The sequence below is a fragment of the Megachile rotundata genome, chromosome 5 (genome assembly GCF_050947335.1).
Source record: "Megachile rotundata isolate GNS110a chromosome 5, iyMegRotu1, whole genome shotgun sequence".
Lineage (NCBI taxonomy): Eukaryota > Metazoa > Arthropoda > Insecta > Hymenoptera > Megachilidae > Megachile > Megachile rotundata.
In genome coordinates, this window is record NC_134987.1 from 10,325,694 (window position 1) to 10,353,233 (window position 27,540).

Below are 27,540 nucleotides of genomic sequence, written 5' to 3' on the forward strand. Positions count from 1 at the left end.
TGTTGTACGCGTTCCGACGAAGTCGAAAGTTAAACCGAGAATCTGTTATTGTTGCGGACACGTGCCACGGGATCAGTTTGCGTGTCATTACTGGCATCGCGAGTGTAAACACGTGCTAGACGCAAGATAGAACAACGTGAGTACACTATGCGACGAGATTAGGGTCCCAAATGTCCGTCGACATCGGTGTTCTAGTTGGTCGGGGCTTAACGAGGATTTACCGAGTTTGCGTGAAAGCCTCTTGACCGAGCCAATCGTTTTCCCGCCAAACTCCCACGTGCTTGCTTTCAAGGGAGCATTAGTTTCAATTTTTCGCTGAGAGAACACGCGAAACTGTGAAATAATGGCGTATCGTTGCTTGGAATACAACAGATAATAAAATGGGAAAGTGCAGAAATGGCTGTATGAAAGTCTTTTAGATATTTGAGGTTATATGTTGGTTATTGATGCTTTTTCTATTTATTGGAATTAATATGACTGCATTATTGAGCAAGATGGTTCTTCTTATATCTAACAGGATGTCTGAATGTTATTATTTTTTATTAACAAATGAATAATATTTTTTACTGATGCATAAATTAAACAGCTGTATAAATTAGGGATGTTATATTCAAACACTTCACTTTTTAATAAAAATCAAATTACGTAGAACTTTTGTTATTTTTTCTATTGAAAGATTGGAACATTGAAAAGTACAAATTTATAATTGATGACACTATACTATTAGTTATAACTACTTAATATTACAATGTAATATATAGAATGTTGCAAACAGAGTTATGTTTATACCTTACAATATTTACAATTTGTAAACACTAGTACTTCACGAAAAAATAATATGAACTCACCATAAGTTTTAAAATGAATTCTCAATAAAACATGAGCAGTTTTAATATCAAGTTTCAATATTAATATGCTAATACATTTACTGTAATAATACAATTAGCTACAAAAAAAATTGTATAAAATATTTGTAAGATTCTTCTAATTAATCAACAGTCACCGAGAACCAAAATGGCGAAACAATTACCAACCGAGCGAATTGTTTCTGAATGATTCAAAAGAACGAATTGGTGTCTATCCAGGTACGAAGGTTATTAGCAGCAGTATGGCACGAGCAATTTTAATATCACCGCGAACCATGTTTTATCCCAGCCACGAATCGATTTATTAAACTCGAAGCAGTCTCCGGGGATCTCTTATTCCAAAACGGTTCGCGAAGAAATGAGATGTTCCGAAACGCCATTTCGCTGAAAGAGAAATGGAACTTACGAAAATCTCTGCCACCCTTGTTCATTCATTTCTGCCCACCCTATTTTTCGCCTGCCTTAAGCCCTTGTACCATTGAAACTCGTTTTTCCGCCAATTACAATTCTAAATGGTGTCTGGACAGGGTATGGGTGAGTTAAACGAAAAATAAGGGGGAGGATATAGAAATTAGGGAATATAGGGAGGATGTGTGAGTATAGGGACATTGATATGTGGTGATATGAGGGATATGATGATTCAAGGTTGTAAGGATATGTGGGGGTGCAAGGATAGGTGGAAGTGCAAGGATAGGTGGACGTTGGTTTTCAGAGATATAGGGATTTGGGGATGCAAGGATTTGAGAATATAAGAATTTGGGGATGTAAGTATTTGAATATGTAAGGATTTGGGGATGTAGGGATTTGGGGATATAGGGATTTGGGGATGTAGGGATTTGGGGATGTAGGGATTTGGGGATGTAGGGATTTGGGGATATAGGGATTTGGGGATGTAGGGATTTGGGGATATAGGGATTTGGGAATATAGGGATTTGGGGATGTAAGGATTTGGGGATGTAGGAATTTGGGGTTATATGGAATTGGGGATGCAAGTATTTGGCGATATAAGAATTTGGGAATGTAAAAATTTTGGGAAGGTAGATATTTGAAGATGTAAGAATTTGGGGAAGTAGGGATTTGGGGATATAGGGATTTGGGAATATAGGGATATGGGGATGTAAGGATTTGGGGATGTAGGAATTTGGGGTTATATGGAATTGGGGATGCAAGTATTTGGCGATATAAGAATTTGGGAATGTAAAAATTTTGGGAAGGTAGATATTTGAAGATGTAAGAATTTGGGGATGTAGGGATTTGGGGATATAGGTATTTGGTAACATAGGAATCCACAAATTCCAGAATATGCAAACATAGGAACCTAAAGTTATCGAAATTTGGGAACATTGGGATTTCAAGATGTTGAGGTCGACAAATATAGGAATTGGCTACACATCTGGAGATATACGATCCAGGCACGTAGGAGTCTAAATACAAGTTTGAACATACCCAGTATAGCAAACTCGTGATTTAGGAATCCAGAAATTTAGAACAATACATTTCAATACAACAATCATGTTGGTCTCCCACAACACACATAAATCACAACATGCAAAACTATCATCTATCTAGACCATAAACTCCAAAATATTTTACAGTATCAATCTGGCGTCCACACAAATTATTTGATCCTATCTATATTATTTTATTGAACATTCCAATCACGTAAATTCTTTCCACCCACTCCCGATTCATAAATGTAAATCGACAGATGATTTCATCTACCAATACTGTTACTAAAATTCAATTAAATTCATCGATTTCGTTACCATCATCATCGTGTTCAATAGAAAAGGAAAATTCATTTTGATAGTAATACACAGTCAGTTTAATCGTCTCGCAGCGATAAAAAGTTACTTTAGCAGACGTTTCGAGGTCGAGACGAAGATAGGGGTGGACTGGTTCGAACGATAGTATCTCGTTCGTCTAGTTAGTTCTCCCTCGCAGCCCTTCTTTTATATCGAGCCTAATGAACGCGATTACGAAGACCGTGATAACAGAGAAAACGTGGTGAAACAGGGCATCGGCTTGGTTAATTGAGAAATACTGTTTAAACGAATGAACCCACTGCCGGAACCACCGAATTCAAATGGATAGCTTCCGGTGCTGGGGTCGTTTAGCGATATCTCGTCGCGTTACCAACCTCGAGGGGCAATCTTATCGTTAATCGATGCTTCAAGAACTTTTTTTACTATTCTGAGGCAGTCTATAGTAAATAATCAGATGGTGTATAGTTACATTCGTATCAGATTGCATGTCGGAAAGATGCAAATTTTTAAAAATAAACTTTCACGAAATATAATGTATAATTATAGTATAATGTACAGTTTGACAATATGTACTGCAACTTAAGGTATGTTAATTTAAATTTATGTTTGATGAAAATGCAGAAAATGTTTACCAGTGCTCATATTAAATGATTGATTGTCAATGTCTGAGTTGAAGTACATGAGGTCTGTTAAAAGGCTGTTATAATTTGATGACATAAAAGCAGGACTAAATAACCTTCATAATATATCGATTTGACGTATAAAATTTGATAAAAATAATTATGCAAGCATTTCAATATTCTTTATTAAAAAGCATTTTAATAAGCATTCAATATTATACGTTTCAGAAATTCATTATTCGATATGCACCAATCTCATATGCATACTTTTTGTTGTTCGACTAAATTTTAATATGTGTACTTTTAGTAACTGTTTGTCTATATATTATTGTATGTTAACATGTTACATTTTTCAGTATAAAGGTGTGTAAAATAGTTGTAACATATTCGAAGTTGAAATGTTGACTACGATTGCGTGAGCCACGACTAGATACACGCAGATAAACGAGCAGCACGTTTAGCAAGCAGAGGCAATCGCGATTCCCAAATATTTGCCAATTAGTAATTTACATTTCGTGATTAGTGTATTATTATCGTCCTAAATAGGCAAATAGTGTGACGTTTGCGTAACATCAATTCTGAATTCGGAGCATTAATAGTTGTATCAGCGACCTGTAAACAATTTTAAGTGGCGTATCATCCCTGATTTATGGAACAAATACGGTATCAGACCACAGTTTTGATTCTATATGGCAAGTTTTTTTTTTAAATTGTAGAAATGTGGGACATTGGAAAAGAATTTTGAAATTTAGGAATTTGAACATTTGGGAATTTGATATTCTGAGAATTTGAGGGTTTGGGGTTGTGAGAATTAGGGGACTTTGGAAGTCGGAAAATTTCAGAATTTTGGGTCTTAAAAATTTAGATTTGATTATTAAGGTTTTAGAAATTTAAGGACTTAAAAATCTGGGGTTTGAAACTTTGGGGACATGAGAGTTCATTAGTTTCAGCACCTCATAATTTCTAAGTTTGACAATTTGTCGCTTTGATGATTTGACAATTCGACGATTTCACAATTTCACAATTTTCGAATTTGGAAATTAAAAAATTTTTAAATTCGAATTGAAGTGAGCGATAATTTAAGAATACAAGAATATGAAAATTCATAAATTTAGAAATTACATAATTCAGTCCCCAAAATTAAACGAAAACGCATTCATCGCTGCACTATCGCCACCCTCACACCATTCTCCAGCCAATATACCTAGACATTACACTACACTGCCAGTGTATCTCACAAAACAGAAATGTTTGTTCGATAATGTTGCACGAAGAATACTATCGATTCAGCAGCGTGCATCTCGAATTTATTATATTCATACGAGGTACGCTATTGTTACGATCTTCAACAACGAACATCAGTTTTCTAGTGGGTCCCATATTCAGAGGGTTCTCGTAACTGCGCCGTTTCCCGGCGAGATAAAGCGACGATCAGATTTTTGCATTCATTCATGAAATGGAGATGGAACCCGCATCGCACTATCGTTGCAAACGAAAGAAAGAAAGAGAGAGAAAAAAAGAAGGGAGGATTGTTCGTGTGAGTACAGCAAAAGAACCCTTTTCGTTCGACGATGACATTCTGATACCGCATAAAATATAGTAGTTCGCGGTGTGTTAGTTTACAATGGGTGAACGAGTATATTTAGGAAAGGGCTGCTTTCTTTCATATGTTAAGCAGATCAGTGTCGGACAGTGTGAAGAGAAGAAATAGGGGACGAAGGGTGAATCGAGAGGATCCCTTCGACTTTTACCCCGAAGTGTACGGCACACGCTTCTAAATGATCACCGGCTTGACTTGATGCCCTGAAAAATAGCCGTGGATATTTTTCTTTATAACGTCAGCGATAAAGCGTGATTTTTTAACGTCTAATTTGGTGCTTTTTTGTGGGAGAACTATGTAATATTTTTGATGATTCATTTGTTTAGGATTTACTAGTTCTTCAGATCCCTATATTCTTAGATCTCTAGGTCCCTTAGATAGATTCTTAGAGGATAGATTCCTGAATGGTTTCTAGGTTTCAGATTCCTAGGTCTTCCACTCTAGATTCTGAAATTTCTTTACCAATCCCTACATCTCCTAATTCTGGGTCCCCAAATCTCAAACTTACAAATTCCTAAATTTCCAAATTTACTGATCTTCGAATTACTATATCCCCAAACTCATAAACCTGTAATTACCTAGGTTACCAAATCCCTACATCCCCAGATCCCTCGCTCCTAGAATTGTTATATCGCCAAATTCCAAGTTTCCCAAATTTCTATCTCCCCAAATCCCAAATTACCAATTCCATATCTATGAATTGGGCCATCACGTCCACTACAAAAATCTTAAAAATTCCCTAACTTCCTATGCTTCACAACCTTCATATTCCCGTATTCCTAGATCCTTACGACCTCATATACGTCACATACTGATATACCCCAACAAAAACCGTCCCATGTAAACATATCTCATTTCATATCGTTTCAAATTAACGTCCGCTCGCCACTTCATAATTCACCACTGCATTTATCCCTCGACGAGGAACGACAGTTATAACGTTACGTGCCATGTAATTCTAACGAGTTTTACGATCGCATAAGTCGGTTGACTTTGCTCGACGTGCGAGAGTAAACGAAACGAGAAGAAGAAAGCAAACGGAAGGCACACGGATGCGACCGAACGTTATTATCAGTCCTGACGAACATTAGATGTCCGTCGGACACCGATCAACGATGATGATAGAAATAGCGTTTTCTCCACGTTCATCCCCGGTTACGTATTTAATCTCTTTGTTTGCGTTTGCTTTCAGACCACGTGAGGGAATTCAGCTGCGGAATGCTGTATTACAGAACGCTGTATCTGGACAGTAAGAGGGATGCTCTATACGTTGGCGCCATGTGAGTACCATTGCTTTTTATATTCACCGTGGGACAAAAGAATGCTACCTTTCGTGTTTCTCCGTATTTTGCAATATTCCTACCTAAGATGCTCTTTGTACGGGTTATGTATAATGTAGTCTTACTACCCCGGGAATTCTATGCACAAAAGTCGAAAATAGTCTACAAAATTTTATTAACCTCGTCCTCACAAAAAATTTAACCATTCTTTCACATTTTTGAAATATGTTATTGGACATGATTGTAATTATAATATAGTCTTACTACCCAGGGAATTCTATGCACAAAAGTCGAAAATCTACAAAATTTTATTAACCTCATTCTCACAAAAAATTTAACCATTCTTTCACATTTTTGAGATATGTTATTAGACATGATTGTAATTATAATATAGTCTTATTACCCAGGGAATTCTATGCACAAAAATCGAAAATCTACAAAATTTTATTAACCTCATTCTCACAAAAAATTTAACCATTCTTTCAAATTTTTGAGATATGTTATTAAATTGAGATATGTTATTAGACATGATTGTAACACTTTTATGAAATTTTTGTCTACGATTAAAATTCTATTACGGAATGTAGCAATTGATTAAATTTCTTGGTGACATCGAACATCGGATAATCCCTGGTTCGAACTCTGTATCATCGGTGCCAATACAAGCCGGCTTTCACGATAATAATTGTCGCGCTGATTTCATCGAACCCCTACCCTCCGACCCGCAGCGCCCTATAGATAGCTTTTTATTCGAGACCTTATATTGATGCGTGTACCGAATCGACGAGCAATTTTGTCGTTATTTATCGCCGGGTTCCAGATCAAAATGAAAAGTAACGTTTCATTCGACAGCGTAACTGGGTCGCGCGTGAAACATTTCGTGCGTTCAACGTTGATTCGAGTTTTGCTGGTCGATAACGTTGATCGAGGGTGGTGGTACGATTTTAAATTGTTCCAGTTAACATTTATTAATCCATCGTTTCGAGATAGGATACCACAGCTTTTCGCGATATTTAAAGCACACGTGATCCGATCGTTACGAATCGCTTCCTGTCAAAATATTAAACAGATGTTCCTCTGGCGATGTAATCAATTCAAAATTCACCGGCTGTTGCCAATATCTTCATGAAAAATTATTTGACACTCGCAAAATTAATGTAGTTATATTTTAAAGTTACAAGTTAATTCTCCCTGGCGGACGCTTTAATTCTCCCTGTCAGTATTTTTATATTTGACTTTAATTTTGAATTGTGAGTTTTTATATTGGACATTTATTTCAGATATTTTATCGAGATATTGAACAGCATAGATTTTTAAATTGTAGTGATGTTTGAAGAGGAAAATTTAAATATTTAAACGATTTTGAAATTTGAAAATTGGAGAACTTATGAATTTATGAAAGTTTGAAAATTAAAAAACTTGTTTCATCTATTTACTTAATGTTCGCAATAACTTCGTCAATTTTCCTAGAAAATAGTATTCACAATTTACAAGAAATATAACTGCACCATCCTAAATGCTAATGTACCTCAATAGTCTTCTACGATAATTTATTTTTTTTGCAACGGAGACGTGTTTGTGGAAACTCGCCATAACGATGCTCGAACGCGTCTGCACTTTTTGAAATCCGCTCCCTTCGCGATATTTGCACGCACTCTTAGCTCGAGCACTGGAATATACATATACGTGTATCGCGTTTATGTACCGGGTCGTTCCTCTATACACGAGGGGATGACCAGCTTTCGTTTGCTAAACGTTTCAATTTGCAGAAAGGTAATTTACTGAAACCTTCGGGGCACGGGGGAAATGAGACGGGGCGGAGCGCCGCAAATTAAGCTGGTTGAACTTTTAAGAACGTTTCCGATTAATCTTGAAAATCGGCCGAATGGAAAAAACGTCGGTCGTGATTATGCGTAATCGAGTCGTGAAATTGTTTTCGCAGACAGTGCCGTTTAAATGGATGCGCTCTAATCGGCGAAATTGCATTTGCGACGTTATTATATTGCTCTTCTATGCTTTGTTTCAGATACAAACTCTCACGGAGAAATTAAGCTTTTTCTAAAGTTCAATGAAAATACTTCTTTCACCTATAACTTATTATATTTTAGTACTAATTTTCTATCTTCTTATTCTGCATGTAATAATTTTTCTCAAATGTATGTTAATATTTAAATTTAAATTCTGAAAGCTTCTCTAAACTGTCTAAAATATTTATTTACTTCATGAAACTTCATAATAAAATAAACTATTATTTTTAATAATTTGTAAGAAGTTGTATGAAGATATAAACTATTTATTTACTTATTGAGACTTCATGGTAAAATAAACTATTATTTTTAATAATTTGTACGAAGCTGTACAAAGAAATAAAAGTATAGTGAGTATCCTCTAATCAGGCTATATTGATATTACGAAATAAAATTTAATTACCATTGTACCTTCAATCAAATTAAATTTCTACCGTTCCTACCCCAATTTCTGAAACACTTGTAGAGAGCGAAATACGAATCTCGTAGCACCGGTAATACAATATTCGAGGGGGCTATCCTTTAAAGCGTAGGGAGTAAAAAAAGGGGGTGGTTTCTTGAGGGGTGGATAGAGACTGTGACGAGGGTTGCATCATTACTACAGAAGTATTATTTCTTGATTCGGTTCCAACCTTTCGGCCCTTGTGTTACTATCCTGCTGGCCATTCACTAGCGTTTTCTTTTGTGAGCCTCCCTTCTTAATTTGGTAAATGCCAACGAAATGCTACACGGCCCCGGTAATGGAGAGCAACGGGGATATCGTCTGAAAGACGTTGGATACACAAACCAGAGAGCTCCTATAAAATAGGAACAAGAATCGCGTAATATATCTATTGTGACGGGCAAAATTATGTCGTGGATTATATCTCGTGAGCAATGGCGAGAGGAGAAGACATTATGGCGTCGTTGGTGAAAAAGCGAGTCGTGTAACGGCGTATACGCAGTGTTAAGACCTGTGATGTAAAAAGTTGAAGATTTGTAGGCTCTGTTATTTAACTTTAAGCTGATCTACAGTTTCAAATGGCCGTGTAAATAGCGAAGGGAGTTGCGTTTGGAAATTTTCGAAAACAGATTTTGTACACATCGATGTAATGGGAATCGGCTTCATCAGGATCGTTAGGATTACAAGGACCATCAAATCACACGGACGACTTGAATAAGAACGATTCATTCTAGCCATATTCATCGGATTGAACGATGCTTACGCGGTTCATTTGCCGAATAGTCGAGGTAATGAAGGTTTAATCCCGATTCTGATCAATAAAGTTGCATTATGCTAATCTAATAGATAATTTCCGGGCAACCGGTTGATATTGAATTTCAAAACGCGTCGATGAACAAACTGTTAAATTTAGTCTGCCGGTAAATTCATTTTCGCACGTGAACGATATCGAATTCACAACACGATCGTTAAAACTTTATGTATCGCTTCCATGCGTGTTTCCATAGAAATTAGTATCGGTTTAAATCCTAGTCGTTTAAACAAAATAATTGCACGAACAGTTTTAGAGAAGGAATCTTTATGGTATACCAAAATTATTTATACGGTTTATGTTTAAATAAGCTTATCAGAAATATTCTAGTCACGTGAGAATTTTCTAATAAAAGGATTTCAATTGCACGTATACTTAATAAGAGACATTATTTTTAATAATAACGAGGATAACGTCGAATTAATTAAATTAAAAACTCATTTCAGTTCCGTCTGAAACGTAGAGTCGTTGAATCGGCTCTCATGGATCATAGAGCTTAATCGTTTCACATAATTGGAAAAGGAATGCCAGGATCGTTTTTCTTTTGCACGGGAATTCTTATCGGAATCCGATATTACGGGATGGGTTACGTACGTAACCTGTAAGGTAGATAGGTGAGCACCATGGGAAAAGAGAGGCATGGAACGAAGCCAGGAAACAGGAAACGTTAAAATCGAGCTACTCTCTTTTTCTCCATCTGTCTCGTCTGTGAATGCAATTTATCGTAAGTCGCATTTCCATCCGGCCTCGTTCCATATGGTTCATCTCATTACCGAAACGAACGGAGTTACTTTAAAAGCGTAGGCGCATCTTACGCGCTCGTCATTTCTTTACCTCGCTGTCACCCTTATCCGATTTACTTCACCCCCTCGTAATCTCGTTTCGGATCTCCCTCGGTCACGACTTCAAATTATTCCGCCGCCATGTTCGTGTTTTCGACCTGTTTGCTGCCACGTGTAGCGCGCCATTTTGGATACCGAACTCAGAAGAATTGCATCGCTGCGGATCAAGTTAAAAAATTTAAAATTAAAGAAAAAATAATTAAGTTGTTTGCTGTAACGTTTATTTAAAGCTTACGTGAAGATATGTACTTGCAGAAATTTTTCATTTTTAGTTTTAAGTTAGAAGATTTTGAAATTGATTTCAGAAGTGCCTTTCTATTTAAAGATTGTACTGTTTAGCTTCCAAATTAGCAATTGCAATCTTCATCTTTAAAATTCAAAATTGTAGCCTTTAAATTTAAAATAAAAAATAATAATTTGTAACCTAAAATGTAAGGATTTAAGAATTTAAAAAATTACAAACTTCTGAATCATAAAATTTGGAATTTTACAATTTTACAAGAAAGGGTTGCGTTCAATTATTTCGAACTGGCGACGAAGAAATAATTATTTATTTCGATCCAGCGAAATTGTAAACCTATTCTTTCGCGTATCAATTTTTCCCTTTAATTGGACAGTTTTTGCATTCGGAGAGCGAGATGTATAGGAATGAAAGCGTCGAAAACAATTCTCCGTCGTAGAAAAGCGTTGACGCGTTAATTAGCATCGTCGAATTACGAAATTCGATATTAATTCGATAACTGGCAGATCGCCAAGTGGTAACCGCTTTCCGGGTGTTGATTAACGATCGACGTACACAGATTTCGGTAACGGTGAACCGTTATTTCTATCAGCTTTGTCGATTCTCGCGGTTCGACGAGCAACGAATTTTCCGCGGTTCGACTTTTCTCGTGGACGCGTACCAAAAAAAAAAGAGGAGCGCACGGTTCGAACGACGGATTTATTCACTTTTGTGACGCGGCAATCTCGCCGGACCTTGTTAAAATTATCACGGGTTCCACCTTTCGCGCGGTGGAAATAGAGAAAAATAACGTCCCTTTGCGGCCGGAAAAATTTCATAAAAACAACGGCTCTCGCCGTAGTACCGTGTCGATCGAACGAAAAATAAAAAGAGATCGGTGTTTCCGCTTGGAATAATGGACAAAGGGGCGAGCGCACACGGCGATGGAGTTAAATCGATACGTCAAAACAAATTGCTCGATAATGCTTCGACCTGTGCGATAATAAATCCTGCGGCTCGTATAAGAACCGTGTCTATATCGTGCGCGTTGGGTAAGGAGAAAATTGGGAAAAGGGATATAAAAAAAAGTGGAATATAAAAGCTGAAGAAAATTGAGGGAAAAAGGGATCGATATCTTCGTAATAAGTTGTGCACTTATCAGACATATTAAAATATTCTGACTGTGTGTATCTCTTAATTTTTCTTTTTGGAAAATAAATTTATTCAGAGGAAAATAAATTCTTGAATCTGGGTCATCTGGAAGAAAAGAAAATAAATGAATAATGAATGAAAATGAACTTTAACTACAGACAGCAGATGATTTATAAATTTCAGTTGTGTCTTATTTTATTCGTAATCTTCGTATTTTTTTTATTTGACAGTTTAGAGAATCTTTTATTAAAACTTGAAAAGTAACCATTTCAAATGGAGTGTCACTTAATTCGTATGACTTTAATAATGTTAATTATCCTTTATTTTTCACAAATTAAAATAGCACTTTAATTGATTGCTTCTTCGAGCTATACAGTTCTTCTGAAGCTCGACAAACTAGCAGCCTATTGTGAGTTCATTAGCTTTCTCTAAACGCGCTATTAAATTACCAATAACATTCTCCAGAGAATATACTGATTGAAATCCGTAAAGGAACAATAGACGAATTTCACTCTGACCCATTGTTCATTCTGACTGACAACCAACCATATTGCATTAAGAACGTAAATCTTCGCGCAGCAACCGGGTCATGTTTTTGCGATAATACCACAAAACCGCCTCCTACGGGCGTTTAAAATAAAAATTCATACGAACAATTTTTAATAGTACAGCTTTAATGGGATATTCGGTTGCCCATACAATGGTTAATGAAAAATTTATGTAGTCGTTTTTATGAAATTTTAATCCTCTGATAAGAAGATTATTTTACAACTGGTGCTAGATTTTGTGAATAATATAGGGATACTCGTTATAAATGTGAAACTCGTCATAAATATTAAATAATACCGATAATATATTTAAAATAATACCCATAATGAATATAAAATATGAGTTAAAAATAATGATAAATACAAAATGATATTTGCAATGAATAATACAATATTTGTAATGAATGATGGAATTAAATCCTTCTGATTTCTACATTTATAAATTAAAAAGGTTTGTGAAGTGTAAAAAAATTCAGTTTGAGAGACGATCAGCCAACGTTCTTCAGTAAACACGTTAACTTATTTATTTGATCAAACATCACAAATTAATTTTAACATGGTTACTATTTGTATATTGTATTTATATTATAATATGTTGTGTACAAAATACGGAATCCAGTAATGATAAATATTGTCAAATATTTTCTCCACTGTTGCATAAAACTACGTACTTGCGTATCTGCAGTCTAATGATAGGTGACGAGGATCACTTATCTTTCGGGTCACTACGAGCATGTTTCTAATAGGTCTGTTTGCCCCTTCCATCGTCTCTTGTCCTTTATGATCCTTTTTTATCCCCTCCGTTGCGAACACGGATCGATACTACGTCCGAGCATCGTTCCTCGTTAATTAGAAAGGTGATACCCATTAATTATAGTTCGAGAATCGGCGGCCTGGTTGCGGTTCGCTCTACAATTAAGGCACGCTAATTGAACGCTTCCAATTATCAAGCCCCGGGGAGTCGTTGACTGGTTGCAAGAAAAAAAGCTTGCGTTCGCGGATATCGCTATTTCGTCTTCGCGAAATAGCGGCGTGACACGAAAAAATCTTTCGATTTGCACGACTCGTAACGACCCCTCGGCTTTCCTTCCGTTTCCGCGACTTCATGGAAATTATCTTTCACCAAGGGTTCCGCTCCCCCTTTTCTCTACTGTTTCCCTTATTCACGTTCGGTCGATTCGTTATTTTCTCGCGGACCCTTTCGCTTTCCTTGCGATCTGTATTTTATCGCCGCTGATTGTCGACCTCCCTTTTGTATGCAGACTCGTGCGAGTCTGCGTGAAATATTTAACTACCGAATAAATTTATAATACGGTAACATAACAATAAATAACGTGTTACAGTGTGAGAAGTCAAATACTGCAATCAACTCTTATATTTTAGTCTAGAGATACTTAACCTAACCTAAAAACTTCTTCATTCGGAACTTGATTATTTCTTAATAAATTTTAAACTGCTTCTAACTTAAGGTATATTGTTCTCATTTATGTTGAACTACTTTGCATACTCATAACGGTATAAAACGGCGATATCGATTAATTTTATAGTTTTTAATAATAAATGTCCGGTTCATGATGCTGGGGAACATGGCTGCATTGAGTTATAGTGTTAATGCACTTCAAGGGTCACATAGATATAGATTATCATTTTTATGGCACTTTCAACGGTACTTTTCTATAAGCGTTAACGTGAAGTGTAAATTTTTATAATGCAGGCAATGGGATCATAACAAATGTTACTTGAAACCTAATACACTGTATGTTACATTAAGTGTCCCATAAGTTACCATAAAATGGTAAAATACTTATAACTTATTTCTAAATGTAGAACTTATTTATTTAAAAATAAGTCTCCCGGTAATTGATTGATAATTTGAACGAATAATTAAATTTTTAATAAATTCATTATATTACTTAAAATATTTTTAACTACCTAGAAATTAATCAAACTACATCGTTTTCTATAATTCCAATTCTAATTATTGCATCCGAAATTTGAATTGCTGTCATTCGTATAATACTCTAATTTAAAACAACGTATCGACATTTCAATCAACGTCATTTACACCGAGTTTAATCGCTGCAATCGACAAACTAAAGAACTTACGATCGGATTAGGTCCGATTAGTAACATCGATTACAAGGAGATTAGTTGCAGTCATAAAATTCGCGCCGTTAAAACGTAACACCAAAGGATACCGCTATATTTTGCATAATTAAACGGACACAGGTATAGCACGATTCTGGGAACACGGTAAACGCATTTAGCGAATCAATCGAAATCCAACGGTATGTGATTAGATTTCACGCATGATCGGAGCTGACCATTTCGGCAATTGATACCGCATAATGCTGCATGCACGTTTGAAATCGATAAACGTATATTGTTATACGCCGTTAGGTACCGCGATAATCGTTTCACCGTGCCCCTTTCGTTTCTTTCGATTCACGCAATAAACGTGCCATGTTGTGATCAAATCAAACCAAATGCAATTTGCATCATCGATTTACGAAAATTTTCATTTTTCCTACGAAAACTTGAACAATAATTTCTTTATAAAGCTTACGTACTGACTTCTATTAAATATTCAAAGAATGTTTACCGAAAAATAAAAATGAATTTCCTTTTTATGTACAGAATAAAGCAAACGGCAATAAAGGCAGCAATGTGAGGTTAGCTCCAGTGGATGCAACTGCTGGGGAAATTAAAAAGGGGTTGAAAATACAAGAGGTTCTTTACAAAATTGAAAAAGTCAACGACATTAACACTACATGTTACGTTGAATATGTGCTTTTTAAAAATTATGCATTTTTTTGTATTTTAGATATAAATTAGCTCCATATTTTGCTATCGTTGAAATTATCAGAATCGTTTATTTTTTTAAACAATCTATTTTATTCGTATTAACATAATATATCATAATATATTTTATACATAGAAGTTATATAATATATGTCTTAAAACAGTATTGTTTTAATAAACGTATAATATACGAAACATTTTTTTATTTATTTCCCGAAAATGATTTGGAGGTTGAAAAACATGTGGTTCTTTAAAATAGCTAATTAAATTAAATTGAAATTGTCATGCAATAAAGTTGATATATAAGCAGCTACTGTTAGGATAATGATATTTGCTATGAAAGTACATGTTATGGAAAGTTGCGAGGCAGAAATGGAACGACGTAAACGTTGTGTGGAGGTGGGTCCATGGTCACCGATTTCGACGCTGACTCTGCGGTATTTTTTAAATCGAAAACACGATGACTTCACGGTCGCGTTCCCAGCGCCATCGATCAGCCCCGCAAATTGCTTTCGTACAAATTTTTTCTTTTCCGCTTCCGTCTCGAGCGTCGCGGTCTCGCACGTACAGAAGGTCTCGCTCACCCCGCCTTTTCCATCCACCTGCTCAGCCCTTGGAAAGTTCTTCGGAGCGAGAAGCCGACGCGGCTGGATTCCAAAGTACGGATTTGTTTTTCCACGTCGCTATTTACTTTTTCACGGCGGCGTGCACAGGATGAATGAGGAAGGAAAGCTCGAAGGGTGGAGGCTTCCTCTCACCCCCTCCCGTTTACACCCTCTCTCTCGCTCTCTACCCCTCTTCGTGGGGTGTTCTTTCCTCTTATCACGCTTCTCCCGCATTCCGTCTGACTGCGTGCTTCCATCGAACGCCAATGATAAATGGTTATTGGAAATAAAGTTATGCGCCGCGTCGGCGCTAATGTTGCGAAACGCTTCGAAACTGGGTAAATTCGATTTACGAGCTACCGATGCTTGACGTTGCGTGTAACATTTCGTCCGACCCCCTAACACACGCACTTTTGGTTTCCTGGATTGCGCGAGCAAGAATATTGCAATCGGGTGACTTGTATAACGCAGTCTCGCTATATGGCGCTGCACGACGCTGTTGCCCTAAGAAAAGCTATAACCTGAAAAAGTTAGCTTTGTATTAAATTCACTTCTGAAGAATGGTTCAAAATTTGCAAGCTCCAGATTTCTATATAATCTAACCTTGAAAATTACAAATTTCTTGAAAATGAAAAAATAGAAGTTCTCCTGTTTTCGTAGAATATTTTTTCAAAGACTGACGGAATCCTAACATTCTCAATTTTCTGAAAAAAAAAAATTAAGGATTTCAGCTGGTAGATGAACAGCTCGAAATTCGATCGTACTAAGTTTTTATTCGTTCTAAGGAAATTCGACGAAAGACACGTCACGAAAGAGATGCATTCTTTAATATCGTATCCGCTGAGAAGGGGAAAAGTTTCGTGAAGACCCTTGTTATTTTTCTTCCTTATAAGTATCCTCGAATTTTTTCGTTGTATGTGGACTCAGTCGCAGGATCGTGCTTCAGCGTAGGGCATCCTAATAAAGCGAGCAATAGAAATGAAACACAAATCGTGATTTCATGGAAAAGAGAACATGTATGACAAAAAAGATTTTACATAGTCCTGTTTGCTGTATAGGATTTTATAGAATTTTTAACTTCGACAGAATGAAAATTTATAATTGAACTAATTTATGTTGTATTATTACTGTATTTTTTATTAATTGTTGTACTAATATGATATATGTTCTTTGTTACAGGGACAAGGTGTTTAGGCTGAATCTTAGCAACATCAGTCACTCGAACTGTGAGGTAAGTGTCTTCATTCAAGTACACGTTTATTGACACTGGAGTTATTTGATTTCAAATTGAGAATAAAATGAAGAATATGTCAATGGATAATGAAAGATGAACTTACATATAGAAGTACTTGCAAAAATTTCATATGTCAAACAATAGTTCATTGAAACCTGAAGCAAGGGGTTTGACTAGTTCGATAGCTCTAGTGTTAATACACCTACACTATATTAAATAAATAGATTAGTAAATATGTAGTAGATTAGTAAGTATGGCCATACTATTGCAATTATAACCACTTCCACATATATTTTAACGTAAAAAAATTTGACCTTCCATCAGTTTTGATTCTGATACAAAACAATAAACTCCTCATAAATTACCGAATGCATCAACTCTACCCATCTCAAATATACACCACAATAATAAATCTTCATCTAATCTTCATCTACTCCTACAACCACCCAATGAATTTCTTCATATTCTAAATCGAACACTGCCTTTGTTACCCCAATTGGTAGCGTCAAAACCGCCTTCTGTCGCAGCATCACGCTTCGATTAGCATCAAACGTCGCGCGACCCCACCCTTCTGGTTCCTCTGTCACTTTGGTCCGATAAAACGCGTGATCCTGCCCCGTAAATCCGAAAAACGGGTCTTCGTCGTTCCCCATAAAAGTGTCAATCACGTTGGACGAAATGTCGTCTGCATCATCGCGACAGCTGACGACTCCGACCCGTTAAGCGATCCATTGTAGGCGAACTGTATCCCAACTTTTCCACCAGGCTTTTTTCTTTCATCCCGCCTGGATAGGAGCGTTTCGTGTCGAACAATCGACGTTCAGCTTAATGTACGCCGCTGAAAATGGACTTGCCACGCTGAAAATCCCTGATGTTTCATAGGACTGTTTTAGAGGCTGCCTCTCTCGATTCTTGTTCGTTTTTTCGCCGTTCTCATAGAAACACTATACAATTTTCTCTTCTTTCAACGATTTTGTTTCCTGTTTTTGGGGGACATTTGTAAGGTGGTTTCACTTCAAGCTTAATTTAGGGGTCTTAGGTGAGGTGTCATGGTGATGTGTATTCGTGGTATTGCTTTTGGAATTTATTGAAATCTATTTGGAAACATCCCTAAATTCCCACAGTCACAATTTCCTATATTTTCAAATTTCTATTTCCCCAAATTCCTACACTCGCAAATTCCTAAATTTCTAAATTTCATCCCTGAATTCCTGCACTCACAAATTCCTAAATTTCCAAATTTCATCCCCAGTTTCCCACTTCCCAAATTTCCATTTACCCAATTCTCAGAGTTCGCAAAACTTGCAAACCTCCCAAATATCTACATCCCCAAATTCTCAATCGCACCCCAAAATTTTCCAATCACTTCCTCAAATTTCTAAAGTGGAGTCAGTCAATTGACTTTAAGCTCAACGTCAATATAAGGGTAGCAATTTTCGACCATATCTGCATCAAATTGCGTTGGAGCAATAAAATTCCGAATGCAATGTAACGTTCTCGGGACTCGAATTTTATAGCGTGAGATGTTTGCAGCTGGAGGGTCATGATTTTGAACGAGTGGTCGTTTACAAAAATCAATTCTCGTGGCGGAAGCACCGTTCTCCGCGAAATGTCACGAAATCGAAAGCGAGAGAGCCGTTTGGTCGTTCGAGATAACCCGTTATCGAATTCGAGCAGATCGCGGACAAAAGGCGAGGCAGTAACGAAGAAGAACCGGAGGAATGAAGGTTAATGGCAATTTCGATGGAGGCGTTTCGTGTAACGGTAGAAAGAAGACAAAAAGGACGAAGAAACGAGCCTTCCACCAGATCGGATTTCCGTCTTCCGACAAACCGTTGCAACAAACCGATCGAAAGTTCGATCCCCGACCATCTCGAAACTTACGATCCCTGGAAGGGGTTAAAAAGCAATTTTATTTCAGTGGTCAACAACCGGACACCGAGTGACCATCGACACGCCAATTTCACTGCCACTATCTCTGTTCCAAGAAAGCAATTTAAATTCGATTTGAACGAGTTCACTGGTAATCCAACTGAAATGTTACATGGAATTCTTGTAAAATGGAGGACAGTCATATATCAAAATAACACGAACATTAGAACTTTATTCTTCTTCAGCAGAGATCTCTTTAGCAGAACATTTGCATGTGGCACCCCTATTTGCATATTGTACATGTGTATTATGCATGTGTGTGTGACTATAATTTAGTACAAAAATATTTTAGGATTACTCAGATGTATAAACTACAGAAACATCAGTCTGGAAGATCGACGACTTGAATCGTTTAAATAAAATATCGAATAACCCCATAAATTTTAAGGAAGCATACTTGTCTTAATATATGAAAAAATAAAAGGTGTATGAACAAACAATACAAATGTGTATGAACTACAGAAAAACATCAGTCTGGAATTTCGACGAGTTAAGTCATTTAAATAAAATATCGAATAACCCCATAAATTTTAAGGAAGCATACTTGTCTTAATAAATGAAAAAATAAAAGGTGTATGAACAAACAATACAAATGTGTATGAACTACAAAGAAACATCAATCGGGAAAATCGACGACCTGAATCATTTAAATAAAACATTGAATAACCCCATAAATTTTAATGAAGCACAGTTGTCTTAATATACGAAAAGATAAAAGGTGAGGTTTATACAAACATGGTAATTACAGTCATTTTACAGTGATGCTTTTTCCGCTTCATCGCAAAGGGCAGTAACTTTGAACTGCCGGAATATCGGAAAAATGATTGTTCATTGTTGTGCTCAATATCCGTGCAAGTGCGCCGAAATCCCAGCAGATTTCGCGCGAAATGGACGTCGGTAAAGTGTTTGTATACGCGAAAACAAGAAGAGTCACAGTTATTGATGACAAGCGGGGATAACGAGAGCGTGGGACGTTATTAAATTTCCAGCGGATTGTAGCCAATAAATTGAAAAGCGTTTGGACAGAAAAAACACGCGTATACGCGCAATACGGCGTCGAATTTTTCGAGTCGGTGAAATGGGAAAGAAACGAAGGATCGTAGAACGTAAGGGAAAACAATTTTCAAGGTATCGAAGGTACATCGAGGAGTAGCTTTTCACGTATCTTTACCTTCCACGGTCCATTGAAATCGGCCATTGAATTCCATCGAACTCCCTTGGGAGGGGCGAGGAGTTTCGAAGTGAAAAAAAGCGTCTTTCTCCATACCGGTTCTATGGTCGAGCACAAAGAACGGCGAAACGACGTTCCAGCGTGGGGTAGAAAACGACGATTTGAAAATGCAATTATTCCAGCAACGTATCGTTGGTCGTGCCACCTGTCGCGAAACCGAAAACCACCCCAAGTAGAGAACGAAAAAAGCACGGGAAAAAGAGAAGGAGAAACAGAAACAGACCGTGGCGGCACTGTGTCCGTCTCTTTGGCCAGATGTGACGATTGTGACGACACGGAAAAATAATTTAAAAGCGGAGAACAACGGACGATCGGTGGTTGGGGGTCGTAGCTCGAAAAAGGGTAACGCTCGAGTTTCGCCCTCTCGATTGGCCTAGCCAAAATGGATCGAATTTCCAGTCAGACCTTTTTTTTCCTCTGCCAATTTTCTTTAATTATCGTCCGGTTTGCGAATAGTAAATGGATGCGTGTAAACGTTCGCGTTTTGTGTTTCTCCCGCGTTCTTAATGTCGGTGTCCTGTGTGTAAAATGGACTTCAAATTGACACGGGAAAATTATTGCAGAATTGTAAAGGGGGTAAGGGGAAGTGTAAAGAGGAGGTCTGTTAATAAATTGTTTTACTTTGGAGTTATTTAAAAATTCAAGATGGTTGATGTTCGATATCATCTCAAGTTTTGCCATGAACGTATAACATGTTCTATATGTCCATTACAGAAATGGAATGTTTAAATTATCGTCACGCTAGGAAGAGGTTATCGATAGAAATTACATTGCTGAATAATTACTAATAAATATACTGAAATTATATCTTGTTTCAACTCAATTTACAAGTAGACCACATTTTCTTTATTATAATAAATTTCACAGGAAATATTTGGTACAATTTAATTTACCCCAGAACAAAATTTAAGGTTAGAGGTTAAAATCGAGAGTATAAAATACCACAAAAATACAGCTAATATTAATGACAATCGATGCTTGAATTCCATTGCCTTAAATATCCAAAACCTAAAACCAATAAATAATTCAAAAGTTAAATAAACTGTGCATAGAAGTCCATGTTTATCGATCTTTACACCCGTTTTTTCCCTATGTTTGTCACAGCTAAATTTACGCATGTATCTCTAAAAGACATCTGCACGATTCCATCGAACACGAATATAGATGTATGCAGGTGAAGTTTATCTTTTACCATGTCACGCTATGAAGCCGCGTTACGTTAAAGCTTGGCCAGCACGAACGGTTACAGCGAAACAGTTGCAATAAAATTCCGTAGCAAAGCTGACGTTACCGCAGAGAGTTTAGTTCCATGGAGGATTCAACGGAAATGCGGTTTAGAGTTTGCTTACCGCGGCGTCGTTGCAACGTGACCAAACATTAACGCGTTCAACGTTCCCCGTTTGATTTTCGAGCTTCACTTATCTCGGAAATTCTATTTCGCTCTTTCGTTTTCGTTAAGGCGCAATCACGACAGTTTTCATTTCGACGAAGTTGCAATCTCGGGGATCCTTCGTTTAACGAATTTCCACGTTTTGACTAGTTGCCAACGCTTTTTAATTTTTGGTTGGATTTGGACGAAAAGGAAGGTTTAATATTTGGGGATGCGGTAATTTCAGAATTTGCAAATTTGAGATGCGGTATTTTGGAGTTTAGAATTTTAGAATTTAGAAATTTGGGGATGTGTAAATTTGGAAATTTGTAATTTTTAAATTTAGCAATTTGAAGATATTAATATTTCTAACATGGAAATCAATTTATAATTTCAGAATTTGTATTTCAGTATTTAGGAACGTAAGAACTTACAAAAGCAAAACTAGCAAATTTAATAAATTATTAATGTGGAATAAAGCACTCTTACAAAAGAAAGTAATTCCAAGAGAAATTGAATAACTCCAGCACTCGGATCATTGCGCCGAAGTTCAGTTTCCACCGTGAAGTTGGCCACGGTGTCCGTAACAAAAGGGCAGAGTCTTTAAAATTCAATCTCCCGGCGAATAATTTAAACGGTCGTCCGATTCCCGTTAGATTTCAATTTGATCGTTGATAAATGCAAACGCCTTGGCCGTTTCACGGTAAGAACTCGATCCTCCCCTAGCGTCATTATGAAGTTAGAGAAGCAAGTAGAACGAGATTTCCGTCGGAAAGTTTACATACTCGCCGCGACTGTACCCGTTTGATCCCTTCGTTCGCGCCTGGGGAGACCATGAAAAATTCGCGAAAGTTGGCCAGCCGGTAGCCGGGTGCAGTTACAATGAAATCCCATTGCGAGCTTGCCACCGCAGAGTTCGATTCCATGGAGAATTAACGGGAATGGGATTTCGATTTTGCTTTAGTGGCGTGGTGTAACGTAGCCCCGTAAAACGTTAGCGCAGACTCGGCCAGGCCACAGGGTCGGCCATCCCTCTGACAAACCCCATGGGTGTTTCTCGCCAACGACTGCTACCTTTGTACGGGTCTGAATTTTCGACACAAAAAAGACTGCACGCTTCGATACCTAAGAAGTCGGGTCTAAATGCAATCCCCTATTTTGCATACATACATAACCGCTGCGGTTTCATATCCGACTGATATTGTCCTTCGCCTCGGAGAAAATTCATGCACTCGACACTTGCAATATCTTTGGCTATGTGCTCTGTTATTGAAAAGATTGCTGACGGTATTTGGTTATGATCATTTTGTCAGGATGGAGTTTGATGCAGCTACTACTAGTTAGGGTTTGACGTACTTTATTTGAAATAAATGTAGGAGGATGATTTAGAAATGAACGAACAGAGTGTTTGTTTTATGTATTTTATTGAGAGTAGTGTTGACTAAAAATATGATGTCTGGATACCGACAGATGATACTGGATACTCACATTCAATGAAGAAATGAAAAGTCAGGGTCTGCTTAAGGGTATGTTTAACATGGCTGTGTCCTATGAAGGACATTCAAAAGAAGCTCATTATAAGATCATAAATTCATCAACGTAAAAAATAATGATTTTCATGTCCAAACACATAAATCACTATCAAATGATTTTCCTTTGAACGACATTTTACTTCAATCATTTAAGTCAGATAAAATTATCAAAAATGATTTGAGAATTTGACTAAACCACGTTTGTATGAAAATTGTAGTCTATCAGAAATCGACACGTACTCATCGTTCACAAATTGCTGAAACTTTCACGAAGTTAGCAAGAGAGAAATAAGAAAATTGCCGAGTACGAGTGATTTGTTCCACGTGTTTTCGCGAATGTGACGCCAAAGGTTGTGCAAGATGCAGAAGGCCACTTGTCCCCGGTCGTCTATTCGAACCACGTGTTATAACTCTCGTGAAACGTGGAGGGAACGGTAGCGTCCCCCAGGACAAACGTACAACGTCGAAACTTTTCTTCCCCTTATGAAATTGTAACGCAGCCTCGGGATTAGCATGGGGTCATCGTCTACCCTGCGTCGGAGAAGCGCAAACGGTCGCGTGACAGGTCACGGGGCATTGCGATCCTATCGAATCGATCCGCGAGCGAGATATTCCGAGTGCATTTTGCACCCCCGGCTTCGATTTAAGTCGGCGAAATTAATGGAACGTTCCCTTTCGCGAGACAATTCTGTTCGAACGGTTCATTATGGAAATAGACATCTTGCATCGACGATGTAATTTATTTCGTGCGTGGAATGCACTTGTGGATTAAGATTGATTGATCGTTGCAGATTAATTTCTAGTAACGCTAATGTCTTCGATAATTAAATTAAATTTTTTCTATCAAATCCCGCGGAAATTAGATACGGTGTGACTGACGGGAGTATAGGTTATGTGACGTAATGTGTATCATTTAGAGTATCGGTCAGAAATACTTATTCGATGCAGTGATTACTGAATATAGTCTTGCTGTAACACGTCATTTACACATAATGTAAGTCCACGTAATGTGCAAATGTATTTTGACAATTTTCAAAACAATTCGATTGCTTTTTATTTAGTTTGTTCATTCAAGTCAGCTTTAGCCACTGATTACATTTGAAATGTTACAAAAAATACCACTGCAATATAATGTGTGACAATGCTTACAATTCAACCAAGTATACATAGAACACTTGTAGTCTATGTTTTTACTCATGATCCTCCTAGCAACCATCTTCAAATGTATAAAATTAACTATTATACATGTATACAATTATCATTTCTCGTAATTGATCTTCACCAACAAAACTGTTTGAAAATAATTCCAATATTCAATTCCTAAAATCGAATGACAGATCCAAAAACGATCGATAAATTCTGAATCTTCGAATTTTGCAAGTAGTGCAAACAATAAAACTAGTCTCGAGGTTGACCTTTCAGCAGGAACCAAAAAGGTCGATTTGAGCAAAAAAAGAAAGAAGTGCTATGCACCGATCTAGGAAGAAAGTCGTTCGATCCGAAAAGGAAGGTGGATCAGGTTAAAGGTGAAGCGAGGGCGCGGGCCAAAAGGGAGAAACTCGAGTGGTTTCAGCAGACTGGAGGAAATCGGAATCTATAAAACACCGGTACGCCCAATAAAACAACGTCCAATTCGGGATGGGATCAGGATCCACGATACTGGCGGATACCAGCACGAACGCGATCCGGAAACCGCATCACATCAGCCTGCTACTCCATCGACGACTGCAACTCCGGGAAATTGGACGTTCGGGTAGTTTTACGTTTACATGACGGTAGTAAAGTATTAAGAAACCCTACGTGGGATTTGCACGGCTGTAAAACTGCGATAAGATACTGCCGTGTTCTCCGCGTTTTATAACACCCATGTGCAATAATAATGAGGAATGTTTCTTTCCGACATTTTGAATCCTTGTTTTGGGAGATGCAGGAAATTAAGGAGGAGGTTTTGGCAAGGAGGCAGAATTAGATTAGGGTGATGTGGAGAGATATGTTCTTAAATTTAGGATATTCAAGGTTTTTATGTTATTAAGGGTAGTTTCTAAAGGTGAAATTTGAAAATACTCAGTTTACAGTTCTGAATGTCTGATCTTCGAATGGATGAAATTATAAGTTCAAAATTTTCCAAATTTCCATTTGACAATTCTAAAAGGGCTAAATCTGTAATTTTCCAATTTCTAAATTCTAAAATAACCAAAGCTCCACATCTCCATTTTCCTAATTCTAAAATGACCAAATCTCTAATTCTCCAATTTTCCAACCCCAAAATAACCAAATGTCCAATTCTCCAATTTTCCAACCCCAAATACTCAAATTTCCATTTTCCAATTTGCTAATTCTCGCACTTGCAAACTTTCGACCTCCCAAATCTCAAAAATTCCCGATCTTCCAACCCCCAATCACCAAACCTTGAAATTGAATCGCTAAAATATACAGGACTCACAGAAGGATGCAATGAAAGAAAAAAGTCGTGAGGTTTAAAAAATAATTTTTTCCTGGTTCGAGTTTCGCGGTGACCTAGAAATACAGCGTTTAGAAAGAGCAACGGCTAGGGAATACGGGGGATGATTAAAACCTTCTCATTCAGCTCCTCTTATTTTTACCCTGCCCTTATTACGATGTGGAACCGAGCGTTATCTCGACGCAAAATTAAGAGTTCTTTGCCGTATGCTTTTTACTCAGCATACTTTTCAGTATACGGAAAAAGTGAAACATATACGTACTGCGATATAGCGAGATCATAAAATCGGTCAGGAGTCAGGAGGATTTCAGACATTGATACTACGTTTTAAACATTTTTATTTGCAAATTTTATAGAGTGTTCATTATTGAATGCTTAAATGCATCATTTAATACTTAAATGGGTTATTTAACTGTGTAATAGTATATAGATTATTTAATGTACTTTATGCAAATGATAAATTGAAACATAATTATGAAGAAGTTCATAATGTGTTCAATGTGTTCAAAAAATTTTAAAAAAGTTAATACTTTGTTAAAAATTAAAACAAAATTAATACTATGTGTTCCTAACCTAACTTCATGATGTGTCTATTTAAAGATATAGGTCACCTCGCTATATCACCTCTGCATATACATAAAAATATCCAGAAAACAGAGCAGTATTTTCTTTAAAACAAGACACTTGATAGATAAAAAAAAACAAAACGTGGAGTATGTTGGAATATTGTTCAAGATGAAACGACGAGGTACCAAGGGTTAGCGAAGAAGAAGTAGCAAACAATCCTGCCAAGGATTGAAATATAAACGGGCCAGGCCCGCTGCTTTCTAGAATGATGGCATTAAATATACATTTCGCGCCGGAGCAACTCTGTATAAATTCGAGACCTCTTGCTTTACCTACGGAATTTCTATCCCCTCTCAGCTTCTCTCTTTTCGCCTGTCCTGTCTCGGAGCCGACAACCCTCGACTTTGGGGGAACCTGGGACCAGTCCTTGTACAAGCTGTAACGCGGAGTTTATTGCAACGATGAATTTGGGATAAGATTCCCGGCGAAATTTCAGTTTGATGAGGCTCTTCTTGTGAACGCGGTAGCCACATTCTCCTACCAAATTGTCGTTTCCTTCTGTCACAATCTTGTTTCACGAGTTCGTAGGAAAAAGAATTTCTCTAATTTTCATCTTGAAATTTCTAAACTTCTCAATTTCCACGTCCACGAATTTCCACATCTTCAAATTTCTAAATTCCCCAATTTTCACACCCCCAAATTTCAAAATTTCAAAATTTCCACATTTCCAAATTTCTAAATTCCCCAATTTCCACACCCCCCAATTTCTAAATGTCCCAATTTCCACATTTTCAAATTTCTAACTTCCCCAATTTCCACCCCCCCAAATTTCTAAACTTCCAAATTTCCACATTTTCAAATTTCTAAGTTTCCCAATTTCCACATCCCCCATTTTCTCATCCCCAAATTTCTATCTATCCCAATTACCACACCCCCAAATTTCTAAACTTTCCAACTTCCACATTCCCAAATTTTTAAATTTTTTAATTCCCACACCCCCAAATTTCTAAGCTTCCCAACTTCCACCTCCCTAAGTTTCTAAATTTCCAAACCCCTAAATTCCCATGTCCCAAAATTTCCACCTCCCCAAATTTCTAAATTTCCAAATCCCTAAATCCCTAAATTCCCATATCCCAAAATTTCCACCTCCCCAAATTTCTAAATTTCCAACTCCTCAGCTTTCTAAACTCCCAAATCCTCAACTTCCCAAATTTTAATCTTCCATCACCCTCAAACACCAAAATTTCTAATTCTCCAAGCGCCAATCTCTCCATCTCACACATAATCCATCCTTCCTCAAAATTTTGTTTGCCACCGCAGCTTCAAAAAATGGAACAGCGTTAGCAGATAAGGGGGTCACGAGTCTCAAACAGCCGAAGGAATTCATTTCAACGGTTCCCCGGCGGAAACGAAAAATCGGGAACACGGAAAGTGTAAACAAGTTTTTGGTGAGAAAAAAGATGGGAAGAGGGTGGGATAAGAGGCGGATTCCACGAACGGATTCGTGAGAATTTTTCGTCGTAGCTACCGCAAGAACTTTGTGTTTGCCTTTTCTCTTTCACCGCGCTGTGTACGGTTGCTTCCAGCTTCCTCGTGATTATCCGTGGAACGGATTTAAAACTGCGTTAGCACC

The 27,540-nt window shown here is 37.3% G+C and overlaps 1 protein-coding gene across 2 annotated transcripts in view; it reads left to right on the forward strand.

Moving 5' to 3' along the window:
- Sema2a (Semaphorin 2a) overlaps positions 1-27,540 on the forward strand; it is a 253,489-nt gene that overhangs the window by 185,982 nt on the left and 39,967 nt on the right. For both annotated transcript variants that reach the window (XM_076532249.1, XM_003705815.3), the window contains exons 2-3: positions 6,045-6,132; positions 16,761-16,812. In XM_076532249.1, the coding sequence (XP_076388364.1) occupies positions 6,045-6,132; positions 16,761-16,812 (140 nt within the window). The remainder of the gene's footprint in view (positions 1-6,044; positions 6,133-16,760; positions 16,813-27,540) is intronic.